At 36.9% G+C, this 27,698-nt stretch overlaps 1 protein-coding gene across 1 annotated transcript in view; it reads right to left on the reverse strand.

Annotated features, from left to right (window-relative positions):
• The window catches only part of IL1RAPL1 (interleukin 1 receptor accessory protein like 1), a 794,351-nt gene that overhangs the window by 697,387 nt on the left and 69,266 nt on the right, over positions 1–27,698 (reverse strand). The window contains exon 2 of the mRNA XM_074860926.1: positions 3,814–3,915. Coding sequence (XP_074717027.1) covers positions 3,814–3,895 — 82 coding nt within the window. The 5' untranslated portion in view covers positions 3,896–3,915. The remainder of the gene's footprint in view (positions 1–3,813; positions 3,916–27,698) is intronic.

A 27,698-nucleotide genomic window follows, 5' to 3' on the forward strand; every position in this document is an offset into this window, starting at 1 on the left:
CAAGAGTCAGCTTCCCGTTTAGATCACATCTGATATCCATTATGTGCCAAACGAAAATTCATCTTTGCAGTTACTGTCGCAGGCTCTGAAGCCTCTCCAGAAGTTCATGGGGACTTCACTGAATACCTAAGTACACAGTTAACAACCATTGTATCTACTCTGAAGTCAGTGGTTGGAACAGCAAAGCTTAAGGCAAAGGATCTTTTCTTTCTTGCTTGAGAAGGCATTACAACTTATAGGTGTTGTGTATCCAGCTATAATTGACAGGAAAAGTTTAGGTGTGCTTTAATTTAGCTTTTGCATATGTGGATATAAGAAGAAGTTTCTTGCATCTTTTATATTTATTAATGGAATTGTTCCCGGAACTGCTCATTCAGCCATTTTTATGTAACAAACACAGTTACTACATGCTCTAAATGTAAAATAAATCCATTCTGTGTGAAACAGGAATTTGAAACTGTTCATTGTAGTACAGAAATGATTCAAAATATTAACTGGAAAAAAAAATATGTATCTTCTGTCAGATAGAAACAGAATCACACATACACGACAGTGTTACACAGGTACATCACACGGCTGTAAGCAAGTTAATTTAAAGCACATTTTCCTGCTAGCGTAATAAATATTTGATTAATAATCTTTCCTTTATACCCTGTATTATTATATTTAACTGATGAATAGCACACAGGGGTAGAAAGATTCAAGGACTGCCTTTAAATAATAACAGCTCTCATGATCAGATATTTAATGCAACGCTGCATAACCTAAGATTTCTCCTGCAATGTTTTTTTAACCTGCTTTTCAATCAACACAAAGACAAAAATAATATAGTGATCCTAGTTGTTTACACATATAGCTCTATCTGATACAACTTCAGTCCTGAAAGCCAGTAGACAGTAGGAATTGTTATCCACTTTTAGAAATAAAACCAGAATTAGGGCCTACAAAATATTCCACATTTTTGGCATACTCCAAATCCTCACTCACTTTCTGAAGGGAGGTTTTCATGTTCTTGACAGATCAGAGAAGTAGTTGGAAATGTATTTCTACCAGATGGAGAAATTCATACTTTTAATAATCACTATCTTTTTAGCACAGCTGATAAAAAAACTTAGAACTGAAGTACTGCAGCAGGAAAAGAAAAATCCAACTGACAGTATAGAAAAGACATATTTCCAAGGATAGATCTCTTTTTAACAAAAATACTGATGTTAAATATATAAAGAACATGAGATTTGTGTTTTCAAGTTTGTTACTTAGAAATAAGCTCAACAAAAGTGAAGTAGAAGGAATGTCACAATTAGGACAACTATTTAGCATATTAATGCAACAACTGCTTTACTTTTAATACATTAATTCATGACAGAGAAGGAAGTACATAAAAGCAACACATTTCTAAAAGGTGGATACTACTACTCCATATAACATCTCATAAGTATAAAATATGTCAACATCTTTATTTTGCTATTCATTTTCCATTAATGCTGATATTTTAAGGACAAAGTGAACTCACAAGTACAACTGAATAAAGAGACATAAACTGTGTCCTCGTCATCCTCTGCCTCTGGTTAACATGTTCACATAAAACTAAAGTTCTACCTTCCAAGTTGATTTTTTTCTCCTACTTCCAGTTATAAGTTGCATTAGTTTTAGAAACCATTTCTATTTTCACAGTACAGATAAGTGAATCTTATTTTGGTAAAACTTCTGTTAAAGTAAGTAAGGTTTTCTTTGTAGAAACACTTCAGGATTGTAAAATAGGCCTTCCAAACACCCAAGGGAGGGGAAAAAAAAAAAAAAAAAAAACCAAAGAAACAAAAAACAACAAAAAGAAACCAAGCAGCATCACACATGTTATTACATTCTACCTACTTCTGTGGAAGTTCTCCAAGTCTAAAGTCACTAAACAACATGACTAAAGGCAGCAGGATATGAGATTTCAGTAAATCAGAGATTTTTCCCTTGCACTTACAGTAAGACAAACAGCCCTCTTGGTGATACTGTGAATTGAAACTATATACAGGATAAGCAGATCTCATGTGAATACATCCAGAATCCCATGTTACAGTAGGTATGATCCAAAGATTTCCACTATAGTTTTTCATTTTTTTACAGCATCGGGATGAGAACGTATTCTGTCCATCTTAAGAAGTATTGTATGCTCTGTCTTTTGCTGGACAGCAATTGTAATACTTTCTCAAAGAGAAATGAAAATGTATGTTTACCACTTTTCCTTACATTGGTTAATCAGAAGATGACGATACAGGCAAAACTGATGAAATACAATACAAAGACATCCCAAGGTCTTATTATTGTCACATTCAAGTAACAGGTATCTGATGACTGGCTACTTTATTAGTTCCTTAAAAATTGTCACTGTAAAAGTTACTTTAAGATGATCAATAATGTTGATACTAAATTTGGATCAAGGGGCCTCGACTTAAAGCTTACAAGTACTAAATCTTAAACAGAACAACCTCACCCAGAAACATTCAAAGGATATCTATGATATCTATCTAGGCTTCAACACCATATTATAAACACATCAACCCATCACCAACTCCTTTGTTCTGCACACAGTCTGTATATTCCAGTTTTCTTGAGTTTAAATAACCCCAAACATATTTTAATCTCAAGTCTCAGGTGAGGAATACCTTACTGCATAGTGGCACTTTTTATTTGCCTTCCCTCTATCTACACTGCCAGACACTAAAATATTGGAGACATAATCAGTTTCATAATGTTGTTACAAATATAATCCATTGAAAATACAAGATACGATTTAAACTGTTGCCCAAAATGTATAAAGACCTATGTCCTCCCTAAAGAGCAGTTTACAACAAATGCCAACCAACTCCAGTTGGAAACAGATCTTAAAAAATACAAAAAGAAATCAGAGCCAGACTTCTGGAACAGTACAACAAAAGCTACCTAAAACACTCTAGTGCCAAAAGGAAAATGACTAGTAACAACAAACCTAATTAACTAATTCCATCAACATGGGATTAAGATTTCCATTAAGGATTTAGTGTTCTTTAGTGCCATAGATCAAGACAGTTTGCAGAAGTAGTATACTACAATTTTTTTCATTATCCAATGAAAAGTGAAAGAGGGGAAAATTAGAATTTCAGGGTGACAGACAAAAAATGAACCCAAAACCACAGAAGTGTCTCAGTATTGGTGATCCCTTTATTTACATATGAAGTTAATTCATCTATTGGAATGGTATGAAACATGTTTGGTAAACTTGTCACCCTCTGTTTGGTTTCAGAAAAACTGCCTGTATTTTCATTGCTGAATTAAACTCTTCAACCATGTATCAGGTAGCCCTTTCAAAAGCACAGTTTGCTCTTCACTTTGCATGGTTATTAAATCCAATGGCCTTGATCAATTTGTTGCACTACAAAAATCAGTAGTCTAAACCAAAACTACATGATGTTCATTTCCAAGTGATTCTTCACCATAAAGTATAGTTAAACAGATAAATCTAGTAGCTCACATTAACAACACTGACTGCAACAAAGCCTTTTAAGTAAGTTAAATAATTCTGGGAATAACTTTCCTTCAGCAGATGAATTGTTACATTGATTTCACATTACAGATCTGATTTTAACATTTTTGGTTTTTTCATCAAGTTCACATGACACAAAATAGTCTAAAAATATATAGAAGATAGTAACTTTTTTGCTGCAGAATTTGAAATCCGCTTAACTATGTTCCAAACCACCACAACAACATCTTAGTATGTATTTGCAAATATTAAGCACTTCTTTCCAAACCACATTGTAAGCACAGAGATTAAGATTTACTTACCTGATCCCCTTTTGGTCACAACCTTCAAGCTCTGAGTTAGAGTAGCATACAAGAGAATCAAGTTGGGAATAGGAGCTTTCATCTTCTGTCCGCGTCTGCTTCCTAAAGTCCCAAAAAGAAGAAAGAAACACTGATTTTATGTTGGTGCTGAAACAATCTTAAAGTAACTAATCATAATACTGACATTGTGGAAAAGCTGAATACAGTGTTTGTGAGCAATTTAATGCACCAAAAATGATCTATTGTTTCTGAAAAAAAAGTAAACTAAAATCACCATAAAACAAATACATGCACACACTACATTTAACCTTGAAGCCGAAGTTCCAATTTTCTCTATACATTGAAAATTGATTGGGTCCCTATTGAAAATTTCTAACAGATCTCTTGAATAAAACAACTTTGATCAATTTATTCTGTAAAAAAAGTGTGTATTTTTTCTATGAAAACTATTTTTTGTATGAAAAAAATAACATCTAGTTCTTTCTTTTTATCATATAATCTATTTCCACTGCCCCTCCTCAACAGGAAAAAGAAAATAATGCCTTTCTTCATTAGTTTTGCTTCCATCTATTAATTCCACAGGTTTAGCACAACATTCACAATGCAATGAACAATTAATTAGAAAGAAATCTTGTCAACTTCTTAAGAACTGCGAAAGGGTGCACCAGAGGAACCAGCAGAGACTCCTGTAACTTCCTTTTAGATGAACTGAAATCTCACGAGCGAGGTCAAACTAACATATTCACTGCACTAAATCAGAAGTGAATGCTATTAGGATGGGACAGAGGTGGATCACAAGTTGTGGCTCAGCCTTCACCTCCAAGATGTGAATTTTGTATCCCTATTTGTGTGCTCTGAGAATTAAGTGGTATGAGCAGCTGGTGAAAGCAGGGACTAAACATTCTGTTAATTCCCCCTACAACTAAGAAGGTGTCATCTAGTCATGATGATTATCAGTTTTCTTCTGAAATGGTTGATAGGACTAACATCTCACATTTTAATGTGTTAAAATGGGAAAGGGAAGCCAAATCTTCTGTCTATTCAAGCTAGACAGTAGAGTCTATCTATGCTAGCTATATGCATTATAGTATTTTATGCAAAAATATTCTTGTCTAATGGGGGGAGAAAAAAACCTCCGATCAATGGTTCTTTAATATTAAAAATAAAGACCCAGATGAAACCAGTGTGGTTTTGATATTGACCTCTGTTAATCACAGCCCTGTACAGCAACTGAAAAAATTCTCAAAAGGAACCACATAGTACAAGCTTTGATTTCAAAGGAGACCATGAATCTTTTGCACTTTCATTGACAGTCAGGTTACTGAGAACCCAAGACATTTTTTGAAAGCAGTATCTTAAGATATCTTCATCTTAGAAGAGAACAGGTTAGAAATAAGAAATAGTGGGGGTGTAAAAGAGCACAGTATGGGAACAATTACTTAATGATGACTTCATACAGAATCCATTTTACAGCTTTATGTTTCAAGACATTTGAGAACTAAGTGCAAACCTACTGCATTCATGATTGTGACTTTGTTAATGATGAGGGAGTGAGAGAATACAGTTTGACAACGTTTATGATATTTTTATAACAATATTTACACATCTATACAAGCATTAATAAGTTTGCTCATTTATTGGCTGTGAACAAACTAGCATTTTATCATCACAGGTGAAAGACTATCATTTATCTACATTCATGTGCAACTTCAGAAAAGTTAGGCAATAAATTGCTTATCAATGTAGAAATGAAAATATGAAATATATGATTTCTGTTAGTTAAAATACGTGCAATGCTAACATTTTTAGTTAAGTTTATAATTTAACTAAGTACCATGACCACTGGCAGTTATAAATAATATAGATCGTTAGAATTTTAGAAGCTAGAAATGAAAGTTAATTTTTCAGGGGCACAGCGAGTAGATATCACAAAATGTTACGCCACATTTTACTGCAGACCTGAGTTTAGCTTTCTGAAATCAAAACCTCGTTTCTCAGTCACTGCACTAACTGATGCCACAGGAAATCCTGAAGCTGGTATCTTCAGCCTCCAGGGTACTAGCAAGAGTCAGCTCCTCGCTCTGTGTGAGTAATAAACACTGTCCAAAGAAGCACAAGACCTTACTATGCAATTACAAATTCACTAAATAGGTTCTGACTGTGAAAGCAGATCCAAATACATCTTTTCTGACCATACAGCAACAGATGATACTGCTGATTACTGTAGAAGAAATGCAAATATATACATGTATACATACATATATTTGCATATATGTATGTATATATGTATTTATACATATTTTTGTAGGGAAACCATGCAGTAGCTATAAAGCTTGAAGTTATCAAAGAAAGCCTCCATAAATACAAGAATATCGATAAGAAACAGTTCAGTCAACTAAATCCTTCTTTTGGTCCATGCATATCTCACTCATTTGAGAGGTCAAGTCAACGAGGACAACCATATTTATTACAATAGTATAGCAAGGATTGCATTTTAAACATTATACCACTTCTTATGTACATTTATTCTCAGAGGTTCAGGTCTAGCTTAAAGGCATAAGCAAAATAGGCTGTTGCCTACACTGCTTGTGGTAAATCCCTAGAAAGTAAAGTCTGCTACTGTCTTTGAGTTACCAGAAAGCACTTAACTGCTAGAGGGGAAAAAAAAAAAAGGAGGTGTGGCTCCCAGCAGCAGCCATTGCCTCCTGGCAACAATACGAGCAACAAATCAGATCTTGCATGGGCTCTCCCCAGAGTTTTCCATCCCTTCTCTTCTGTTTCAACTCCCTTTTTCTGCAGGAGCATAAGTTTTTCTGGTCTTTTCTTCATTTTAAAAATCAAAAGCTCAAAGAAAATTGAAAGAGTTAAAGATCAGTATAGTGGGGCTGGTGCCTTACAGTTTTGGAAGTTGTCTGGGAGGTTGGAAAACTTGCCTCACATCATTCATATGACTGATTCAAAACAGATACCATCTCATGTCCCCTGTTCCAGGTGAATGCCTCAGCAATTGACTGTTCTAGAAAATGTCACCCTCGTGAAATTGGTTGTAAAAACAAAATAAGCAAGTCTGAAGAAAATAAAAAAGGAATATCCCAAGGGGGATCCCACAAGTCCACAGCCTTCATTGCTACAATGACTATGCCTGAAACCCAGATGCTGTAACATATTCAGTTAGGTTTTAAACTGTAAAACAAAATAAAAGGCATAATTTTGAGAAGTCAAATTCTTAACAGTAACTGGACTGTGACATCTCATGAACTGGAAACAGCCTTCTTTCAGCAATGAATTTTTTAAGGAAGAGACTATTTCACTAGTCACTTAGCTTTAATTTATTTTTTTAAAAATTCAGAAATTCTGATTTTAACAAGTAGAACAAGTCTGCTGTTCCTTCAAGCAACAGGCAGATAAACAGTTTACATATACATCTACAAAAGTCCTTTTTACATTTTTACATTTTTTTTTCCTCATTTTCAGTTGCCTCCACCAAAAGGCTAAGGCAATGTATGGTAGTTATAAAATTAATTGCTGCATTTTAAGTTGCATCAATGTTAGCAAGTCTTTGGCTATAAGACTGCTAGACTCCATGGCTGAATAGTAGACTAATAAAATCTTTCAGAACCAGGGGTTCTGGTTGCTTTTTTTTACACAATAGCAAAAATTGAAATATTTTTCACCTTTAAGCAGCATTCACAATGTCAGATCTTCAGTAGTGGGTTGTTTGTTTGCATGAACCACAACACTGAAAATATGTTGAATATTCCTGGATAAATATATTCCACACAAATTTTAACTGGGCGTTTTATTAATTTTTTTTTAAGTCTGAACTGTAGAAGGTGTCATTGCTTGACACAAAAATGGCGTAGAAAGCCTCTAGCATCTGTATTGCCAAGTGTCGCACTTTCCATTTGAGACAGAAATAGAAATACAGCTGTATCTCAACACTAATGTTCTTTGGGGAAATGCCAAGAATGCTTGCTTTCTTAAATTGTCATAAATACTCAGTGTGAGGAAAATGAGTACACATACATACACATGCTTCCCAAAACAGCTCAGCAGAGATTAAATTAACAATATAAGGCAATTCCTGATAAGGCAGGAAAATGGAATAGAAGATTCTCATTTCCTAATTTCACTTATGTTCATTTTGGGCCTTTCCCAAAACTTGAATTAAGCTTAATTGAAGTAAGAAATTTTCCACCGGCTCAGTCCATTGCACTAACTTTAAGGGGATGATTCTCAGTTAGCCTATAAATGCTAGCTAGCTTCCATTACCTAATTATCTGAAAATATTTTTTCTTCCCGTGCTGCTTTTCTAGCTTTGAAGAATGTTCTTTTATACATGTTCAAAACTGCTTCATTATCCTCCTCCATCATACCCCCTTCAAAGAAAAAAAATTTTTAAAATTGCAAGATCCTGTGAACTCTGCAAAGTACTTCATGACTGTTCTGTGGCAATGTCATGAAAGTGCTGTGTTAGCTAGCAAGATTAGTCTGCTTTAAAGCAAACAAACAAACAACAAAAAACCTCAAAGAAAACCAAGCTAACTCTTCACTTAAGCCTGTTATTTTCATATGGCAGAAAAGCCTTTAAACAGCATTAAAAATCTCACAGTTTTTAATTTCCCTTCTTGACAAGTGATAACTGGGGTACACACTGAAAGTTTATTTCTTGATGCCAGTATTGTGGAATAAGGCACAAAACTGTCCCTGGTAAATTATGAACAAGTAACAAAATTACAAAGAAACATCACCCGAATGCATAACTAACAAACAAACAAAAATGCCTGTTCAGGAACAGTCTCTCTTTATGTGGCAGTTCTTTACAAACCCCTGAACAGCATGTCATAAGATCTCGCAAGTGTAAAGGACAGTAAAAAATATTAGTATAATATTAGTAAGTATCTGTGGTACATCCAGCACACAACTCAAACAGCTTGAAAACAATTGCTTTAAATTCTTAAATTGGGAAAAAGTAAAATTAGAATCAGTGTGATTTCATCAACAAGTGTCAATTCACTGTCATGCTCTGCTATGTTACTGTCCTAAAACAGAAAGACAGCCCTATCAATACTTAAAATGTTAGCCAGAGGAAAATACACCTGTTTCAAAGACAAAAGTCCATAAAAATAGTCCTTTCCAGAGTCCCAGAAAACAAAAAAGATTCAGCAATCAAATTTTGAAGAACTCATGAGAAGCAGGTCTTAAGCACCAGGAAGGCAATAAAGTACTGGGTTTCCTTTGCAAATCACCCCTGTTTCTCCATGTAAGCAGCATTCCTAAGTTCAAGAAAGTTGTGACTGTGATGACAAAAAAACAAAAGGGGATGATTAAAAAAACAGTAAGGGTTGAAAGAATGGGGACAGTGTTTTAAGCAGTGATAACCAAAAGCCAATATGCCACCTTGTCCAGCAGAGCAGGCTGTGAACAGGAACTCAGCAGAGTCCTCTGAAGAGGTTGCCCACCAACTGCATGATCACATTTCCAATCAAACCTGGCACTCATTACTCCCTTCTTTTAAAGATACTTTTTATTGCTAAGATTTTCACCTCCTTAAGACTCCATCCATCACGCAAGGTACAGGACATATGGCAATTTGACTGGATAAATTTAAGATCATTCCATGTATCTCTCTCTATAAAAATATGAGCAGCCATTCCCAAAAGTTTCCATTAAGAAATATGCATCACTTAAACATATAAAGTATTTAAAAATGATTCTACCAGCAAGAAACTTCTGTCAGAACTAGAAGAATCCTTATGTCAGGCTCAATATTTATTTCCCAGTCTTGTGTAAAACAGTAATGTCAACAATAGCATTTGCACTTAACGTGATGAACTAGCAAACATTCATATTTTGCACACTGTTTACATTGCTTAATGTGTTTCTAATTATTTCATTAAGTGACTTTTTTATGTGGTAGGTAATTGATAAGATTTCTGCATAGTGCTTTTTCTATTAAGAGACAATAAACTGCAGCAGATTGCAGATACCTGCAATGTAATATATGCTTGAGAATCATCTATTGAAGAAATAGTTGAACATCTTGTCCCTCTGAACCATAGATTAAAATAGTTACATAGCTGAAAACTATCTGCCACATGCTTTGGGGAACTGCTGTGCCTAAGAAGTACGACGAGAGACATAAAAAAGGGAAGTGACAGTGGCTTTCCAGTGGTCTCACAGCACTTTGTGGGATCCAGCTCAGCAGGGCATGCTTCTCAGTTCCACGTAAGTCACCAGGGCTAGTTCAATCAGTCAAAAGTGTTGATGCAAAAAGGGCAGGAAAGGAAAGCCTTAGATAGTGTGCCCGTAAGGTATTTACTCTGAGGGTAAGGGAACAATGGATGGACAGGAGTCTCTATTCATTCTTAGGAGCCTTTACATGGGATAAAGAAATATATCAGCCTAGCTCTAAGAAAATCTAGTATTACTACAAGTAGATGCTTCCCTCTTAATAGTTCACCACTCATAATCACAAAGAAATAATCTGAAACTGAGGAAAGGTTTTTTGCAACAAAACATGGAACCAAACTGGACTGAAATACTTGATGGAAACAACATATACAGTAGAATACATAATAAATGTGTGCTCGAGATGCTAATTAGGCCAAGAGGTTAATGGAAAATTTGAAACCATAATTTATTTTTCTGTAAAGAAAAAAATTATAGCAACCTGGAAGCAAAGTTACAGATAATACTCAAAAAGATAGCTCAACAGAGATGTTTAAAGAAAGGTAGTTGGAAAATAGTTGTACCATTAATTAGTTTCTAAAGGAAGATAGACTAGCAGCATAGAAAAGAATAAATAAAACACCTCTGCCTTTCCATAGTCTTAACTATGTAAAGTTAGATGAAGAGGAAAAATTCAAAGATCTTCAGCGTGGATTTGAAATGCTGTCATTGCAAAAGGGAAAGAGCCCTCCTTCCAAATCCATGTGCATGGGTAACCAGTACTCAGCTTATAATGGCATGGTTTTGGCATGTGAGGAATTTAGCCTTAACTATCTGCTCTTGCATTGGTTCCTTGACCACTCTGTATCTTTGCTTTTAGGGGATGGGTAGCCTTGTTCTCGTATCAAGCTGAAATTCCATCTCTGCCAAAACTGACAAAACAAAGTTTTAATACTACAAATATCATTTTATTGGATAATTCTAACTGGCTGTGTTTTCAGGCAACTAAATGCGCTCCTGAAATATTTACAGTAGTTGTAGAATAATAACCTTGTTCTGCTAAGTATATTCATGATATGATGGTGGAATTCAACCTCCTTTTTTACATATGGCAGATTTTAAAAGACGCTATTTGCAGCAAAACCAACAGCAGAAAAGCTGTAAATACTGTGCTTTCAAACATGAGTAGTTTTCTCCCATTTTCTACTTAGCAAAGAGTAGCAGTTATGTAGCACCATAATATGTTTGAAAAATAAATTAGCAAGATGTAACTTAAAGTAAGATAAGAACTCTAATTTTGATCTTAAGTTAGGATAAAAGCACTTTTTAAAAAGTTAAGTCTTCCTGAAATTTTCTGAATAGACACTTGGTAAAATAAGCGTGATGTTCCTCAGACACTGACAGAAGATTCAAGGTACTTTGACTAGCAATAAGCATTACAAGGATGATTTAATTCCAAAAATTCTTTAAATAATATCTCCCATATGATTCACTAATGAGAGAGATATTTTCCTTTAAAATGAAGAAGTACAGAAGGATGTGGAGGATGAAGCTCCACTGTGGATATTCTGACAGAATGTTTTCATGCAGGGTAATAAACCCCCTCACCATCACTAAGATTATCAGTTTACATAACACTAACATCAATGGTTTTCTTTTATATTATATACAGTAGGTTATACATTTTCCTTTTTCCACAGTTGATACTTGCAACACAATCTTAGTAATGCAATTTAATCTTATACCCTTAGAGCATGACCTGTTTCTAATGTAATGTTTACTCTACCCTGCCATATTAGATGTTAGGAAAGTGGTCTGTGATTTACATTACACCATACTATATGAGCTCACTTTGTACTTTAGAGTTGTGAAAAGGGAGAAAAGTGTTTCATTCATCCCTTCTCTTTCACAGGCTAACTGACAAGCCCTTTAAACTTGTCCAAAACAGAGTTTGATAACCTGCTGTCAGACCCTGAGAGCACTGCTGGGCCTGACTGTACAGCCTCCCCTGGGGCCTGCCCCCATGGGCCTGGGACTCCATTTCAGCTCATCCCAGGGCTGTCAGTCCCTGCCTCAATGACACTGTAGGAGTGCTGGTCTCCAGCTCCATCTCTGGCCCTGACTCCTGGATGGTATCAACACTGGACGTAGCCCATCTCAGCATGGATCCCTTGTACATATGCTGTTTCCAGCCCTGTCTCTGGCATCATCTCCTTGTGCTCCTGGCTAGAGCCCCTGGATGGACCCTGGCCCTGGCTCACCGCTTGCCATGCCAGGGGCTGTTGACATCCCCCTTACCAGCCCCCATGCTTAGAGACCACAGAACTGCTCCCCCTGAGCGAGGGCACAGGCTGTGCCAATGTCAACCTTGGGTCCTGGCTTCCCACTGCAGGGGGGCAGTCGGCCCTCACTGCACCCTGACACCTTGCTGCTCAGTAGGGTCTGAAATCCAGAGTGTCCTGGTTTTGGCTGGGATAGAGTTAATTTTTCTTCTTAGTAGCTAGAATAGTGCTGTGTTTTGGATTCAGTATGGGATTTGGTATGAAAAGAATGCTGATAAAGTACTGATGTTTTCAGTTGTTGCTAAGAGATCAAGGACTCTCCAACTCCCTGTGTCCTGCCTGTGTGCAGGTGTACAAGAAGCTGAAAGGGAGCAGAGCCAGAGCAACAGACCCAAATTGGCCAAATGGAATATTCCATATCCTGTAATGTCATGCTCAGTATATGAAGGAGGGGCAGCTGGGAAGGAGGGGGTTCACTCTCACTTCCGGGATTGCGATTGTGGGATCTTAGTATTTCAGGATTGCTAGCCAGGAACAGGCTGGGTATCGGTGAGTGGGGAGCAACTGCATTGTGCATTACCCATTTGTACTTCCTATTATTGTTACTGTTTTATTCTATTTCAATTATTAAACTGGTTTTATCTCAACTTAGGAGTCTCCCTTTACCTTCCAATTCATATTCCCTTCCCCAGGGCGGGGGAGGGTGAGCAAGCACATGGTGGTTGGCTGCCAGCCGGGTTTAAAACTATGACACAGAGCAACTATTCACCAATGTCTGTCTGAAACTTGTTTGTTTCCAATGGGAGAACATTTCTCACATTGTAATGCTATAAATAATCTGGGAAGAGTCAGTACTTCCCCTTGAAAATGCAGGTATTGTAAACAGTTTTGTGTTTACAGAAATAATAATAGCTTTAGAAGTTCACATTTTACCAATTTCTTTACGATAAAATTATTTTAAGATGTCAACCCACTATAAGAAAGAGGATCACATATGAAAGCATTCAGGCAGCAGCAATTCAGCATCTGTATGGGATTTCACAGGCAAGCTACTGCCTGATAAAGACAAAAGAATCCATATGATTAATTTACTGTTTGTACAAGAACAACAAGGACCTGAAGAGAAATATGCATACAAAGGATAATTCAGCTTTACTATTCAGATACAGCATCTTGTCTATAATAATTAAAAGCAGAACAATTTCTACAAGGATTATCATAATTAAACTGGTTTGTAAAGGATTCAAGCATTGACGTTGTATAATTATAATATATACCTCTGCAGTTTAGTAAAGTTGTAGGGACAGAACTTCAAGGCTAAAATTTGTTATGTCTACATGACAACTTGTTGTGCCATGTAGGACTACCCAACACATTGGCTGGAAAATAATAATTTCAAAAGAGGAGTCCTCAACTTTGTTTTAATTTCCTGCAATAATGGTGGGTATAGCCATCATCACAGCAGCTCTTTCTTCTCTGCTCTGCATCCCATCACTGTGAACCAGCTCATGTACAACACTGATAATCACATCACAATTTTGTAAGTCCTGATCTTTTATTATAAAAAAGAGTAGAAGGGTAAAAGGAAGAAAGGATTGTAAATGGTGTTAAAGCTTCTCACATTAAAACTGGAATGTGTTTAGCTGTACTGAGTGTGATAACTTTGAAACTGCCCAACACCATCACTCAGTTTGGAATGACATTTCTTAATCCTACTTCATTTTTAGTGTTGATGTTGTAGCTTTGTTTGGCCAGTTTTTGAAAAGCATATCTTGACGCCTTTAATTTCTTAGTCAAACTCTGCTTGCTACTTCACTGTCCTAGCACCAACAAGCTACTTAGTAATCCCAATGCTGAAGAAACTTTCATTCCTTGAGTATAAAGTATCAGACCTATGACTTTACTGCTTACCTTCAGCTGTGATCTAAAACTGTACTGAGATCTAAGGTCAGAAAGAAGTGTCGCTGGCCTAACCAACTACAACTTTTAAGTGTTGCTGAATAGAACTGCTTATTAATAGCTGCAATTTATGTATTGACACTAAGAGGAAGAAGACATTTTCAGAAGAGGTAGAGCCTCCTGTTTACCAGTGATGTATTACCAATGTGTAGGCATGAAATATATGACATCCAAACTTAAAGCTGCAACAGCCTGCTGGATAACAATGGCTGTTCCAAAGCCTTCCAAAATTAATTTCAGATTATAACAGTGGAAAATATAAATCAAGTAAAGATTTACATATATCCAGGACACAGGCAGAGTATTAGACTGTAATTGCAGTTTCTGGCAATTTTCATAGCTAGGAGCTATTATAATGACATTCTTCAAAATCTTGATTTGAGAATAATGATCAGAAATGAAAATAAATCTCAAAAATAACTTTCCTCTAGAAATTAGGAACACTCTCTTCCACCATGACAGGTACTCATCTACCCCTTCAAAACTGGGATTTTAAATACTCAGTGGATCAGGAGAAGACTGAGAACCACTCTGGTCTCTGCTATGGTAGATTAGACTTGGGATTCCAGACCCTTAATTCAAAGCTTTTTTGTCTTAAAATGGATGAGATGCATAACAGAAAAAAAAAAAAAAAAAAAAAACAAAAAAAAACGGAAGAAGACACTGGAATCCTGGGACTCTTCCTTTCCTACAGAAGTGTTATAACTATTAAGCCAAAATTTGTCTCCTTTTGCTTCTTTTTCTACACTCCTGAATTTAGTATGCACAGCTGCACAGCGCCTTGTTTTCCCCATAAATTATAGAGATTGCTGTCGTCAAAATAATTGGATGAGGCATTTGGGAAACATGGGTTCAAATCCTTCAAATCAAGAGGACTTACAAAATAATGCTCCCATTTCCTGAGCATGTGCTGCAAGTACATATACATATAACACATATACACATTGTGTGCTTTCAGAGGAGTAGTTCGCGCTGAGTAAAATGTCATCCTGTAGAATAAATGCAGCAAATGTTTATGGGTAGCTCATTCAAAACTATTCAGTTAATTTCTACACTGTTGTACAGGGTAGAACAATTCTCATCATATTCACTAAACATAAAAGTAGAGCATTCTATAAAACTTTATCAGCTCCTATTGTGAAAGCCCCCAGGAAGTTTTAAAAGCATACTAGAAATGCATTTCGTTTCCAAAGAATTCAAAAATGAGCATAAATGTATTTGTCCATGAATCCATGCTATTGACTACTATTATACCAATAAATTACATATACAGAATCTATATTCAGAGTAACACTGCTGAGGTTTTACCTCTTTGAAAAATGGATGTCTAAAATGTAAGATTTTAGGTACATTCTGAAAATATACACATCAACAGCTGATGCTTATAGTATTTCCACAGGATTTTGAATTCAAGCACATACTCCCCCCATGCACACTAAGAAGGAACACGATGTCTCACACTGTAATAGCAGCCATCCCAGTCTCAGACAATTAACTGGGAAGTCAGTATTTTTTGGGTTGCTGCATAAGTAGCAGAAGACCCACAAGAAGTGACAGTCATCTCTCTGTTCCCCCTCTCGATTGTTTGAGGCTACTGTGCTCACACATTAATTGGGGGATTAAAAGTGGGTGCATATGCAAGGTAAGTTTATTTTACAGGCAGTGAATTTGATACAATACATACAAACCTTACTAACTCTTCATTGGTTATAACACCAGGATATTAATACGAGCTATTACAGGTATTAAAGTAAGCCAGAAGTAGAACAGTTTATGAGGTTCCAATCCTTTATTTTTCTTTTCTTTTTCTTTTTACGTTTATTTAAAGGAGGTTATTCTGAGGAAGGAGTTTGACCTAGGGCTTCCAAAAAACAATTCTGTCATGAGAACCTCCCATCGTTACATCTGGATGATCAAAGGACAACAGTTCGGAAGTCTGGATACCAACTGGACTTGTACGCAGCCTGTTGTTAGCTCAGTACTATTCATTAATTGTTTACATGATGGGAAAAAGATTTTGTTTATTACATTTTCAGATTAAACAAGGTGGGATGAATTGCAGAACGATTTGAGGTCAGGGACAGTATTGAAAATTATCTTGAGAGACCACAGAAATAATACGAAAAAATAGATAAAACTCTAGAGAAACAGTTGTAAATTATGAAATTAATCAGATGTAATCAACCAAATACACAAAGGATGAAGAACAGCTGGCTAGGTATTGGTTCTGTAGAAAAAGATCTATCAACTATAGTAGATTAGAAGCTGAATACCAGTCATACTACATTTCCTAAAAGAGTCAATTGCCATCCTGGGACGTGCACAAAGCAGAGTAATTGTGGAATCTTTACCTTTAAAGATCTAAGGATCTTTTAAAAAGTACGTTTAACATTTACACACATTGTCTCAGTACAGCTGCTCTTGATATTGGGCAGTGGAATAGTTTTATTCTGTGCTTTTGATTGTATGAAACTTCCTCTGAAAGTAACAGTGGGATGTCTATGAAGTGAACACACTCCGGAATATACTTCTTCAGAACAAACCAACAGGCAATAAAAGGGTTGTTAAGAGAGAGAGCAAGAGTGTAGAGCATAGATAACCACCAGTTCACCAGTACTGGCAGTAGCCACTACTCAGAATGTATCCTTTAAAAATAAATGATGGTCCTATAAGGACTCATTCAACAACTAGTGCAGCCAACACGGGTCGAAATATTGGTTCAATATATTTATTCAAAGAAAATAAGCATTCCTAGAATCAATATTGGCATTGCTGATGTTTGCTCACAGTTTTAGGATAAGAAATTCTGAAGTGGAGCTAAAAGCTACATGTCTGTTTCATTTCTAATGGCATCATGACTCATGAGTGTCAAGATTAAGGAAAAAAAAAAAAAAAGAAGGGGAATCCTGGTAATTCTTTGTTTAGAAAACAAAGAATCTTTGTCTTGAAATCAAAGAACGTGGAAATAAAGGAAGTCTTCAATGCCTGGACTATCGGCAGAATTAAAGACTGTGAACTATGCAGCTTAGCTAGTGTACCACACCTCAGAAATATGCACGCTATTAGTTTATCTGTATTTTGTGATGAACTTCACAGGGTTTCTTATAAAGAAAAAAGGGGAAGGGGAAGGGGAAGGGGAGGGGGAGGGGGAGGGGGAGGGGAAGGGAGGAGGGGAGGGGAGGGGAGGGGAGGGGAGGGGAGGGGAAGGGAAGGGAAGGGAAGGGAAGGGAAGGGAAGGGAAGGGAAGGGAAGGGAAGGGAAGGGAAGGGAAGGGAAGGGAAGGGAAGGGAAGGGAAGGGAAGGGAAGGGAAGGGAAGGGAAGGGAAGGGAAGGGAAGGGAAGGGAAGGGAAGGGAAGGGAAGGGAAGGGAAGGGAAGGGAAGGGAAGGGAAGGGAAGGGAAGGGAAGGAAAGGAAAGGAAAGGAAAGGAAAGGAAAGGAAAGGAAAGGAAAGGAAAGGAAAGGAAAGGAAAGGAAAGGAAAGGAAAGGAAAGGAAAGGAAAGGAAAGGAAAGGAAAGGAAAGGAAAGGAAAGGGAAAAAAGGCTTAGAGGAGATGAAAAGATGCTCAGGGAAGATGATTACATCAGTGTCACTGGTGTATGGTAAAACACAGGAACATGTGGCATCAGAGAGTGTAAGGAGTATAACTGGGAAAAAGTTGGCATTTAGCTCTGGAACTGTCAATCAGGCAAAAAGTAGCAAGGAGGAAATGTGAACTGGGAGAGTGAAAAAATCAAAAGTAAAATATCAGCTAAATTACAGATAAACAAAGCATGAGGTTTTTACTTGTGAGTATTGTGTCTGGAAGAGACCATCATACTTGAAACACCCCCACAGTAACTTCCACCCTTAGCCATGCTAAGGAGAGAATATAGGGAGAATGTAAGAATTCAGATCTGCATTAGATCCACTTTAAACAAAAGGTGTAAGCATAACATCATTGCTCCTTGTTAAGCTTGGTATTTACATCTAGCCATTGCCTATTGTTCATTGCCTTATATGTCCTGCTCATACCTGTACACACTTTACTGTGTAATGAGTAATAGTAGCTTCACTCATTACATACAATGAGGCGGAGGTAAAGAAGTCAGGAGAGTATTGTCCATTCAGGACATAAACCTATTTTCTGTTTAGTAGCATTGGTAGTAATTATGTGCAAATAAACTGTTGATGGAGACAAGTGTAATAAGGCAATCCTGACGTAAGCAGAGGTTTTAGCAAGTGCAGAATATTAGCACAGCTCTAATGGAACAAGTATTAAATACTCACCGAGAAGCTTTTAGCTCTATTATATATATAAGCCATTAGATACTGCCAAAGTTAAGCCTATCATCTTGTATCAATCAACTAACTTGAACTTCAATTTATAATACAAATATTTAATAAAACATGTTTCGGTCCCATGTAAATCAATTAATCTCCTGCTTTCAAAGTAGGGGTTCAGCATTCTCTGGTGTACTTTGTTTTCTGTATCTGCTGTCAGATAGTCACGAAATCTTATATTTTATATGGATTCTTCTCAGCACATGCAGTATTTCAAGATATTCCATACAGTCTACAATATTTAAAAGACATTAATCTGCCATAAGGATAATTTTTGTCTTTGAAGTATATATATTTGTACAGGCAAGGTAATTCTCTTAGTTTTACACTGTATAAAAGTTTTAGGCTTTCTTGTGATATTGTTCAATGAACAGAATGTCAAAAAACTTTGCTGAAACACATACTAGTATGAGCAGACAACGATTCCCAAAGAACTGGAGAAGCTGTATAACCTGACAACAAAACCTTTGTTATAAGGTTATTTTTAAGCAAGTATTAGTTCTAAGCATGTTCAGTATTACCTAGGGAGAATATGCCCCTGTCAATGCTACTGATTTTAGGGCTTGTCAATACTAATTACTTTGTCCTGAGAGTGCAGGGGTGGATGAGGAGTATATGCCTCCTACTTACCGAGAGAGACGATGGCTTATGCTGGGCACTCTTACTAACTGATGCCCACACAGATGCATGACAGTAATTTAATTAGCTATGAATTATCAAGGGTTCTCAATTGTTTACTTATTGCAGGTCAGGCAACTAATAAAAAGGCTGCCTCCTGCACAACAACCCCTTGCCATTTTGAAGAAAGGATTCTTTTTTACTTCTTTTTTTCAGGACAACCTGATTAAGGTATAACTAACATAGGGCAAAGTTATGGTTTCAGTGATGAAGCAAGCATCTCAGCTTGTGTTAAGATAGAAATCCTCATCTCCTCCTTTTCAGTTTTATGATATAGTGACTCAAAGACTAGAGGAACATATGTCACAGTAAAAGGGGTAAGGCACATCAAAATAATCTTTAAATCATTTACCAAACTGCATTACTTCTTTAAAAACATCAAGCAAATTGTGCGAAACAGTATCTTCTGCTTTGACAGAGACTTACCCATGTCTCAGGGCACTGTGAGGGCTGCAGCTCCCCACGGGCCAGGACCACAGGGCTCCCCATGTGGGGACTGTCAGGGCAGAGCCTGTCAGCCCAGGCCTATCCCACCGCCCCAGCCAGAGGCATGTCTGGGAGCCTGTCACGCAGTCACCATCAGGAAGGGACCATCCCTGGCTGCATCATGGGCCCAGCAGTCAGGGGTGCCGCGTGGGCGTGGGGCCTATCCTGGAGCCAATGCCAGGAATCGGAGCCTGAGTTCATTGCTCAATTCCTCCATAAATCTGGACACGTCACTGTGCAGGCCTGTGTATAGGGCAGTTGCACCCAAGTCAAGTCTCTTATTTAAGGCTTTTTAGAACAACACCAAAATGTTATGGAAGTTTACAATCCACTACATTATTCTGTAAGAGTTCATATTTTCAAACTGCATGAAAACATTTGTTTATGGATACTTCTGGATAAAAATCCAGTATAAAAGGTAGACGGGTGTACACACTGAGGAAAATCTATTTCCAAAGCTTGATTTGATTTAATGAATTGATAGGGTCCTTATTTCTAAGACTGTTTTTACTTTGTCCTCTGTCCTGCTCCATAAGATGAGACAGGAGTTGTACCAAGGGTCTTGTCAAGTACTAGCCTGACAGCAGCATAAACATATTCTTTTATACTGAAGAGTGTAAGTGCTACTCAGGAGCTAGGAGAATAAAAGTAGTAACCACATTTCAGAGAAAACATATTTTCTCCAGCCTGTGTCTGCAAGTATGCTCCAAAGGACAGCACTCCCCCAAAGCAGAATTAAAAACTGCTCTTTTGAAGAAAAAGACATCCACCACTCCCCAAAAACTATAGGACTTGTAAAGGCTGAGAGAAAGGACTCTAACAATGTAAGGACAAATATGGCAGAATCAGATGAGGTGCAGATGTAGGTTTGAGGCACTGCTGCAGACACTGCACAGTTAAACATGAGTCTTAAAAAGGTGTCTTGCTCCATCACCCTCTGCCTCTGGGTCCCCTTGTCATGCATATGCATTTTGTGCTAGTTAAGAAGTTCTAAACACTTAAAAATATTTTCTTCATCATCATTCTGGTGCATCCCCAAAGATATGAGAAGTTTCCACTAGATGCAACAGGGAACACATGGTGGTATGGTAGGTAAGTAAAGAGAGGGTGGAAGGCAGGAAAGTCCGGTTGCAAGATCACACTTCAATTGAAGTGGCTAATTAACATTGCATGTGACAGAAGGCATGGCAGAAGCCAACACAAGATGCCACTCAGAGTCATGAAGTTTGAAGCACAGAGACTTAATATGATGAAACTCTACAGCAGTTTGACAGGTGTCCACCAAAAGAAATTTCACTTAAATTGCCATAGGTAGATTAAAAGACTGATTTGTTAAACAAGTCAGATCCAACATCAAGATTATAGTCTAGGTACATCCCTATGTTTATTAGCTATTTGTCTTTCAAGCATGTTGTTGAAGGGACCCAAAACTTCTGCTGATTTTACTTCTTAATTCTTTCCTCATTTGATTCTACAGTTGAAAAATATCTACTTAGCAATTCTACTTCTATTTTTGCCCCCATCCTCCTTTGTGCCAACATTTAGCATGCATTTCACTGATCTGTGTGAGCATGCTATTCACTTTTGCTGTGAACAAGGAATCTTCAAGGAAGTGTCAGATGATGTGGGAGGGAAAGAGTAGATGGAAGTAGGTAGCATAGCTACAGCCGTCAGCACTTAGGTCTGCTTAGACTGTCACTGAACCCCCATCTTAACTCACCTACAAAGTTCATGATGCCATCCTTTTACCCTGCTGACTAACCTAACTTACTGCAATGTCTGAGTATAGCTTTGCGTCAGCAAAGCAAGTAAGGTTAGTGTGAAATGCATTTGTTAATTCTGGATGAATATCCTGTGATACCAGGCAGCAATGAACTGTCTATATAGTTCACAAACATGAAGTTAGCTTCAGACAAAACAGTCACCCTGGAACAGAATTACATATTCAGTTTGCTGAGAGGCCCAGACCACCTACATAAAAAAGAGCTCTCCGCAAACATTCAGTATGTGTTTGTGAAGTGCAGTTTCTGAAGTGGAAAGACTTCATTTGGATGGAGTAAAGCCCTTCAGCATGGATTTAAGCGCATGCTTAGTTAGACCATTACTAGACAAATGAAATAATCTTAGTTCGACTAGTGTGCAGTTTTTCCACTTTGTAAGTAGATGAGACAAAGTATTTTTCAATAGATGTGTCTTAAATTTTATAGAGGTATCAATCAAAATCAACTCAGAATGCTTCTTATATTTCTTTATTGAATTTTTACTTTTCAATAAGATATACCATTTGAGTAAGACATTTAACAATTAATTGCTTATCTCTATAAACATGTATTTAGATGGGGAAAAAAACTTGTGACATGTATCTGAAGTTGTTACTATCGTAAGAAGCATTGTAAGAGTATTACACACGAAAACTGTACTGGAACAATTTAATGGAATAATTCTTTCACTGGAATAATTACCACTGAAGTATTAAATATACATATTAGAATTAAAATATACAAGCTTTTTCTTGTGTTAGGTTTACCTTGGCTGGAATGTTTCGTGCATCTCTTCCTCTAAACTCCACACATTAAATGGAAGCTTTGCATATGTTAAGTATACTGAGCATATGCAGCTTGTATGCTAAGGATATTCAGTTAAACATGCCAGTTAAGATTAGCTAAGATTTGGGTTGAATGGTTTATCCTGAGAGTTTTCTGCCACTATAAGTCTATCATCAGTAAAGGTTAGTTCTGATTTTTGCCAACAGGAGTTAAAAATCATGTCCATATATTATCTTCTCCGGTTTATCATTCACACCAATTTACTAATAATTTTGTCTCCCCCTGTGAAAATATCGGTATTAGGGCCAAGAAAGTCCTTCCTCTGACTGTTAGTTTAAAATTATTTGTTTTACAATGTTCTGAAAAAGGCTAATTCTTCTTTCTTTTTGAATATGTCTCATTGTCAATGAGAGTCTTATAGATAACAGGGATGACTTACCTCAAATTTTAGTGTCTGTTCATCCCAGTTATTTGAAAGTTTGGACCAGAGAAGAGCAGACTGCAGCTCTCATTTAAATTCATTAATACTGTTATGAAATCATTTAGCTGGTTTATGTATTACAGCAGCTGCTAGTGTAGCTTAAAATAAAATGGGAAGGGACCATTCTGCTTTCAACAGAACAGTCTTTACGGGCTTGAATTTGATAAAGACATCATGCTATCTTTTGATGACTGTTCCCTGGATGACTGTCTCCCTAACAACAGATGATAGTTGTGTAACATTGTCTGAAACAAAAGGGCTTCAGTTTGTAATCCCACTCTCAGCACAGTCTGATTGCCAGAAAAGGCAAGACAAGGAGCCAGATTACTTAAAAATATTACCCTCTCACCACCACCCGCCAAACAATCTGAGGTTCTTATTCAGAAGATTGTATCTCAGCTTAACCACGAACGACACTTAGAATAACAGATCTCTCTTCTTGCTTTCCCTTACCCTTTTTAAAGACCAGTTGTTTCCAAGAAGATGAGAACTCCTGTATTATTCCTATAATCTGTATGTTCATCAAAATCTCTGAAGACGAGCATCTGTACAAACTCCACCAGAAAATATTCACCCCCTTTGGGTGAGAGCATAGACATAAAATCTCAAGGATTTCACAATCAATTTTGTTGTCATGATCACCTTTTGGAATGAATATGTTCGCAAATGCGTCTGTTTTCCAGGTTTCTCACCCTTCATTTATATCAGGAATATGATAAAGAAAGAAAGCTTTTAAAATATCAGTGGTACACATTGATGTTCTTCTGACAATCTAGACATTTATTTCACTCATTATGGTTTATATACATCCAAAGATGTACCCTCAAGCCACTAGCTCATAGTTCTGCTGCTGAGTAATGCTCCCAATAAATGTAACTATATCCATAATATTTATTATTTGATATTAAAAAAACAATTTTTCATATCTACAAGGGTTGCACACCCTCTTATCCAGAACACAAAGAGCAGACTTGAGGGGCTCTTTATCAGGGAGTGTAGTGATAGGACAAGGGGTAATGTCTTCAAACTGAAAGAGAGTAGATTTAGATTAGACATAAGGAAGGAATTCTTTATCGTGAGGGTGGTGAGGCACTGGAACAGGTTGCCCAGAGAAGCTGTGGCTGCCCCCTCCCTGGCAGTGTTCAAGGCCAGGTTGGACGGGGCTTTGAGAAACCGGGTGTAGTGGAAGGTGTCCCTGCCCATGTCAGGGGGGTTGGGACTAGATGGTCTTTAAGGCCCTTCCAACCCAAACCATTCTATGATTCTATGATTCTATGAAAAGAGCATGGAAACACTCTCTGATAGCTAAAACAAAAATGGTAAACTAAAAAGAAAAAGAAGGAAGAAAAACAAAACAAAACAAAACAAAAAAAAAAGCCCCAAACAACAACGTTTGCCAGTTTCATGCTTATTGAAAGGTTGGAAACTAAAAGCAAAGATTATTTGAATATAAATATATAAAATTCCAAATGCTGGCCCATGTTAGGGACTGAAAGGATTTCATGCGATTTAATAATTAAGCTTCACAGAGGAGATACACCATGCCAGAATATTTTTACTCTTCCCATGTCTTGTGCCGTTAAGATTTTTATACTTTAGGCAAAAAGTCAATGAGGTACAGACTTCTCTGAGAACCCACTTAGAGACCCCATTTTCATTGAAAAATACTTTTGCCAAACAGCATTACTTTTCTTAAGCAAAAAACAATGAGTCATTTAGAAGTCTAAATTAGAAAAGATCAGGGTAGTAAAACCTTTACAAGCTGTCAGATGGTGCAGTGTTTGGGCATATCACTTCTATGAGGGTAAACTTGGAAAATCCTGAATAATTCTGCTATAATGCTGTTTGGAACAATCCCTAACCTTTCAACCAAATCAATTATTTATGAAAGAGTGAACGCTTTGTTTACAGTTGCATCTATATTTTTAGGAAGTGCTGGAGTAAACATGATTTTGCTGTTTAATACCAACCTAATAAATTGAGTGCTACAGCAGAGTGGACAAGAGAGAGAATAAATTTTCTGAAGTTTTAATTAAATGCTAATGTGTTTTAAGATTGTAAAAGTGTTTTGATAAATTAATAATTACAAAGCAAAGAATTCAATTACCCATTCTTGCTTAGATTTTAGAAATGCAGTAAGTGTGTGTGTGTCAGGAAAAGAACTTAAGTAACAAAAGGATGTCATCTGTCAGATCTACTAGGGACCTAATGGGAGGGATGTGCTGAGCCTTGCAGGGAATCTCCATTATAGTGCATCATTCCCTGCAGGCTGTGCTATGGCATCTGCAAGAATGCACTCTGAACTTATCTCTTATACCTGCCGTAGTGCTGAGTACAGATTTTCTTCTACAAATGGAAGAGGATTTTTAGATTCTTGTTAAATCGCCAAATTCTGACCTGACTTTAGGAAAGATGTTCTACATTTAGAATAATGAAAACAAAAAAGAAAGTTTCTTTTCAAACTTTTTATTCCCTGTTCCTGCTTGTTCAAATGAAAATGAGTAAATGCTGAACTCAGTTTCATGTTTAGGATCACAGAAGGATTCAGTTTTAATTTCTGGTTAAATTGTACATGTGCACCCACCAGTTATTAATTTTAGCATTGACTGTTTCCCTTAATGTTTCTCAATGTCCTTAAAAAATTTTCCTGTGCTTTAAGATTTATTGAACATCTCTCCAATTACAAAGTACACATATTTCAGCCATTTTTAGACAGAAAATATTTACTATATAGGTGTAAAAAGGAAAGTACATGAGCTAAGTGCTAGTCTACTTTGTTGATGCTCAGCAATAAGACATAGTCAGTAGCAGAAAATGGAGTGAACAGAAAAACTCTGTAGTCAGGGTTGGCTTGATCCAACAGAGAAGCTGTGTCCTTTTAATCTGTTCCTTAACCATTACAAAGGGCAGAATGGTGGGCTGGCAAATACATATCTGTCACCTCACAGCAACTGTCCTCATGGGAATTAAGAATGACCTCCATAGCATGCCTTATTCTTAGATAGTCCCTGCTAAATTGAAATAATTTTATGCCATTTTAACAACCCAAATCACATTTTGTATTTCTTCTTGTATAGCAATAAAAAGAACACAAAAATTACCAGGGTAAGCTTTCAGAAAATCATCAATGACCCATTTCATAAAAGAATGCTACCACATTGTCTTGAAATGATTGCTGGGCTTAGAAGTTTGAATAACTGTGGTGATTTTTGTAAGGAAGTGTTAGTTTAAATTGCTAAGCCCACTGAATAGCCAGCAATCATTAAAAGGTTTTCTAGTTTAATACCATTATTTATCTTCATGCTGTGAACTGTACTTTGCAGCAGATTTCTAATGTTTAAGAGATACACAACTTCTCATAAAAGCAGAGAATAATCTTCTAACATAGGAAATGTCTAGCTCTTATACTAGCTCTATACTCTTTCAAGGGCTATAGCAGAAGGATGAGACTGGAGAAAACTAATCTAATGGCAAGAACAAGGGAGATCAGTTGGAATCACAACATTCCATAGACTTTTACAAAATGCTTCTTTCCACAGGACTGTATAAAAAAAGTCCGCAATGCAGAGAGGAAATACTAGTCTTTTTAAGGTATCTCTATGGCAGCACCAGCAATAGCTGTTCATTTCAAACAATAGTTTCTAGACCAATCTGGTTTTGTTAATTTCTTTCTTCAAAGAAGACCATTATGTTCTTAACTCCTGCAGCAGCGTAAAAATAGTAAAAAACACCCCCTGCATATACCGAAGTAGGTGTGAAGGAGCAGAGTCAGATAATGGTCTGACAGAGCAGTTGACAAGTTCCACTGACAACACCTCTTTGGGACCTCTGCATAGTATGTTCTTCTGGATAGGTACCAATCTCAATATATTCCCCTACAGAAAGCCACACAGCAAATTGCTTGAGTGTATTCCCTTTTCTTTCATTTGCATAGAAATTTGACCAGAAAGATTTGTCCTTATTTCTAAGACTGTTTTTACTCTGTCCTCTGTCCTGCTCCATAAGATGAGACAGGAGTTGTACCAAGGGTCTTGTCAAGTACTAGCCTGACAGCAGCATAAACATATTCTTTTATACTGAAGAGTGTAAGTGCTACTCAGGAGCTAGGAGAATAAAAGTAGTAACCACATTTCAGAGAAAACATATTTTTATTAATACAAATTAAAACAATGTTGAAATAGTCAGACCTCTCTACCCTCCTTTAAAAGAACGAAACTTTTTGATGGGGGTTGGGTATTTTTGAAGGTCAATACAGCATGAAATTTTCCAATAATCTAATTGGTTCCTAACCTAGAGGAATAAACTGTACACGTTTCTGTTATATTTTTGCAAATGAAGAGCTGCTTCCCAGCTCCCGGACTAGCAGCTGTCTTCCTGACTTCTGGCTATCTTACTGAGAAGTTGTTTATGTAAAATGCAATTGTTCCTGTCCTCCCACCCGTTTCAATTCCCAGACTGGTATCCCTGGTGGTGTGTGTCCCATGTATTAGTGCAAAGTAACCACACTGTGTCATGAAATAGTGATGAAATGGAAGTGGACCAAAAGAGTAAGATCCTGTCAAAAGGGACATACTCGTCATAGATGCAGGTGGCTTGGAAACCATATTTAACTATCTGGTATACAAGTAAGAAAAGCTAGATCAGGAAACACAGAATTGAGTGTTTAAGTTACTTCAGCCCTTTGTCCAGTGCCACATGTCTCTGTACTATGTTACATGTTTACATGTTTAACACCCTGTACATACAGGAGTGCAGTCTGCATAATATAACATTGTCTTTCATTGTCTCCTCACCAAATAGGCTGATATTCTGAGATTTATATTTTGATGATCATTTTTCTCAGTAGAAACCTGAAAAATTACATTCTCAGAATACTTTCTTTTCTATCCATTCTCCCTTCAAGCACTGAGAGGAAGCAAAGGTGATGTAAGGTATGACACAGCACCAGGTCTTAGCACCA

This window comes from Strix uralensis, chromosome 2 (genome assembly GCF_047716275.1).
Source record: "Strix uralensis isolate ZFMK-TIS-50842 chromosome 2, bStrUra1, whole genome shotgun sequence".
Classification (NCBI taxonomy): domain Eukaryota; kingdom Metazoa; phylum Chordata; class Aves; order Strigiformes; family Strigidae; genus Strix; species Strix uralensis.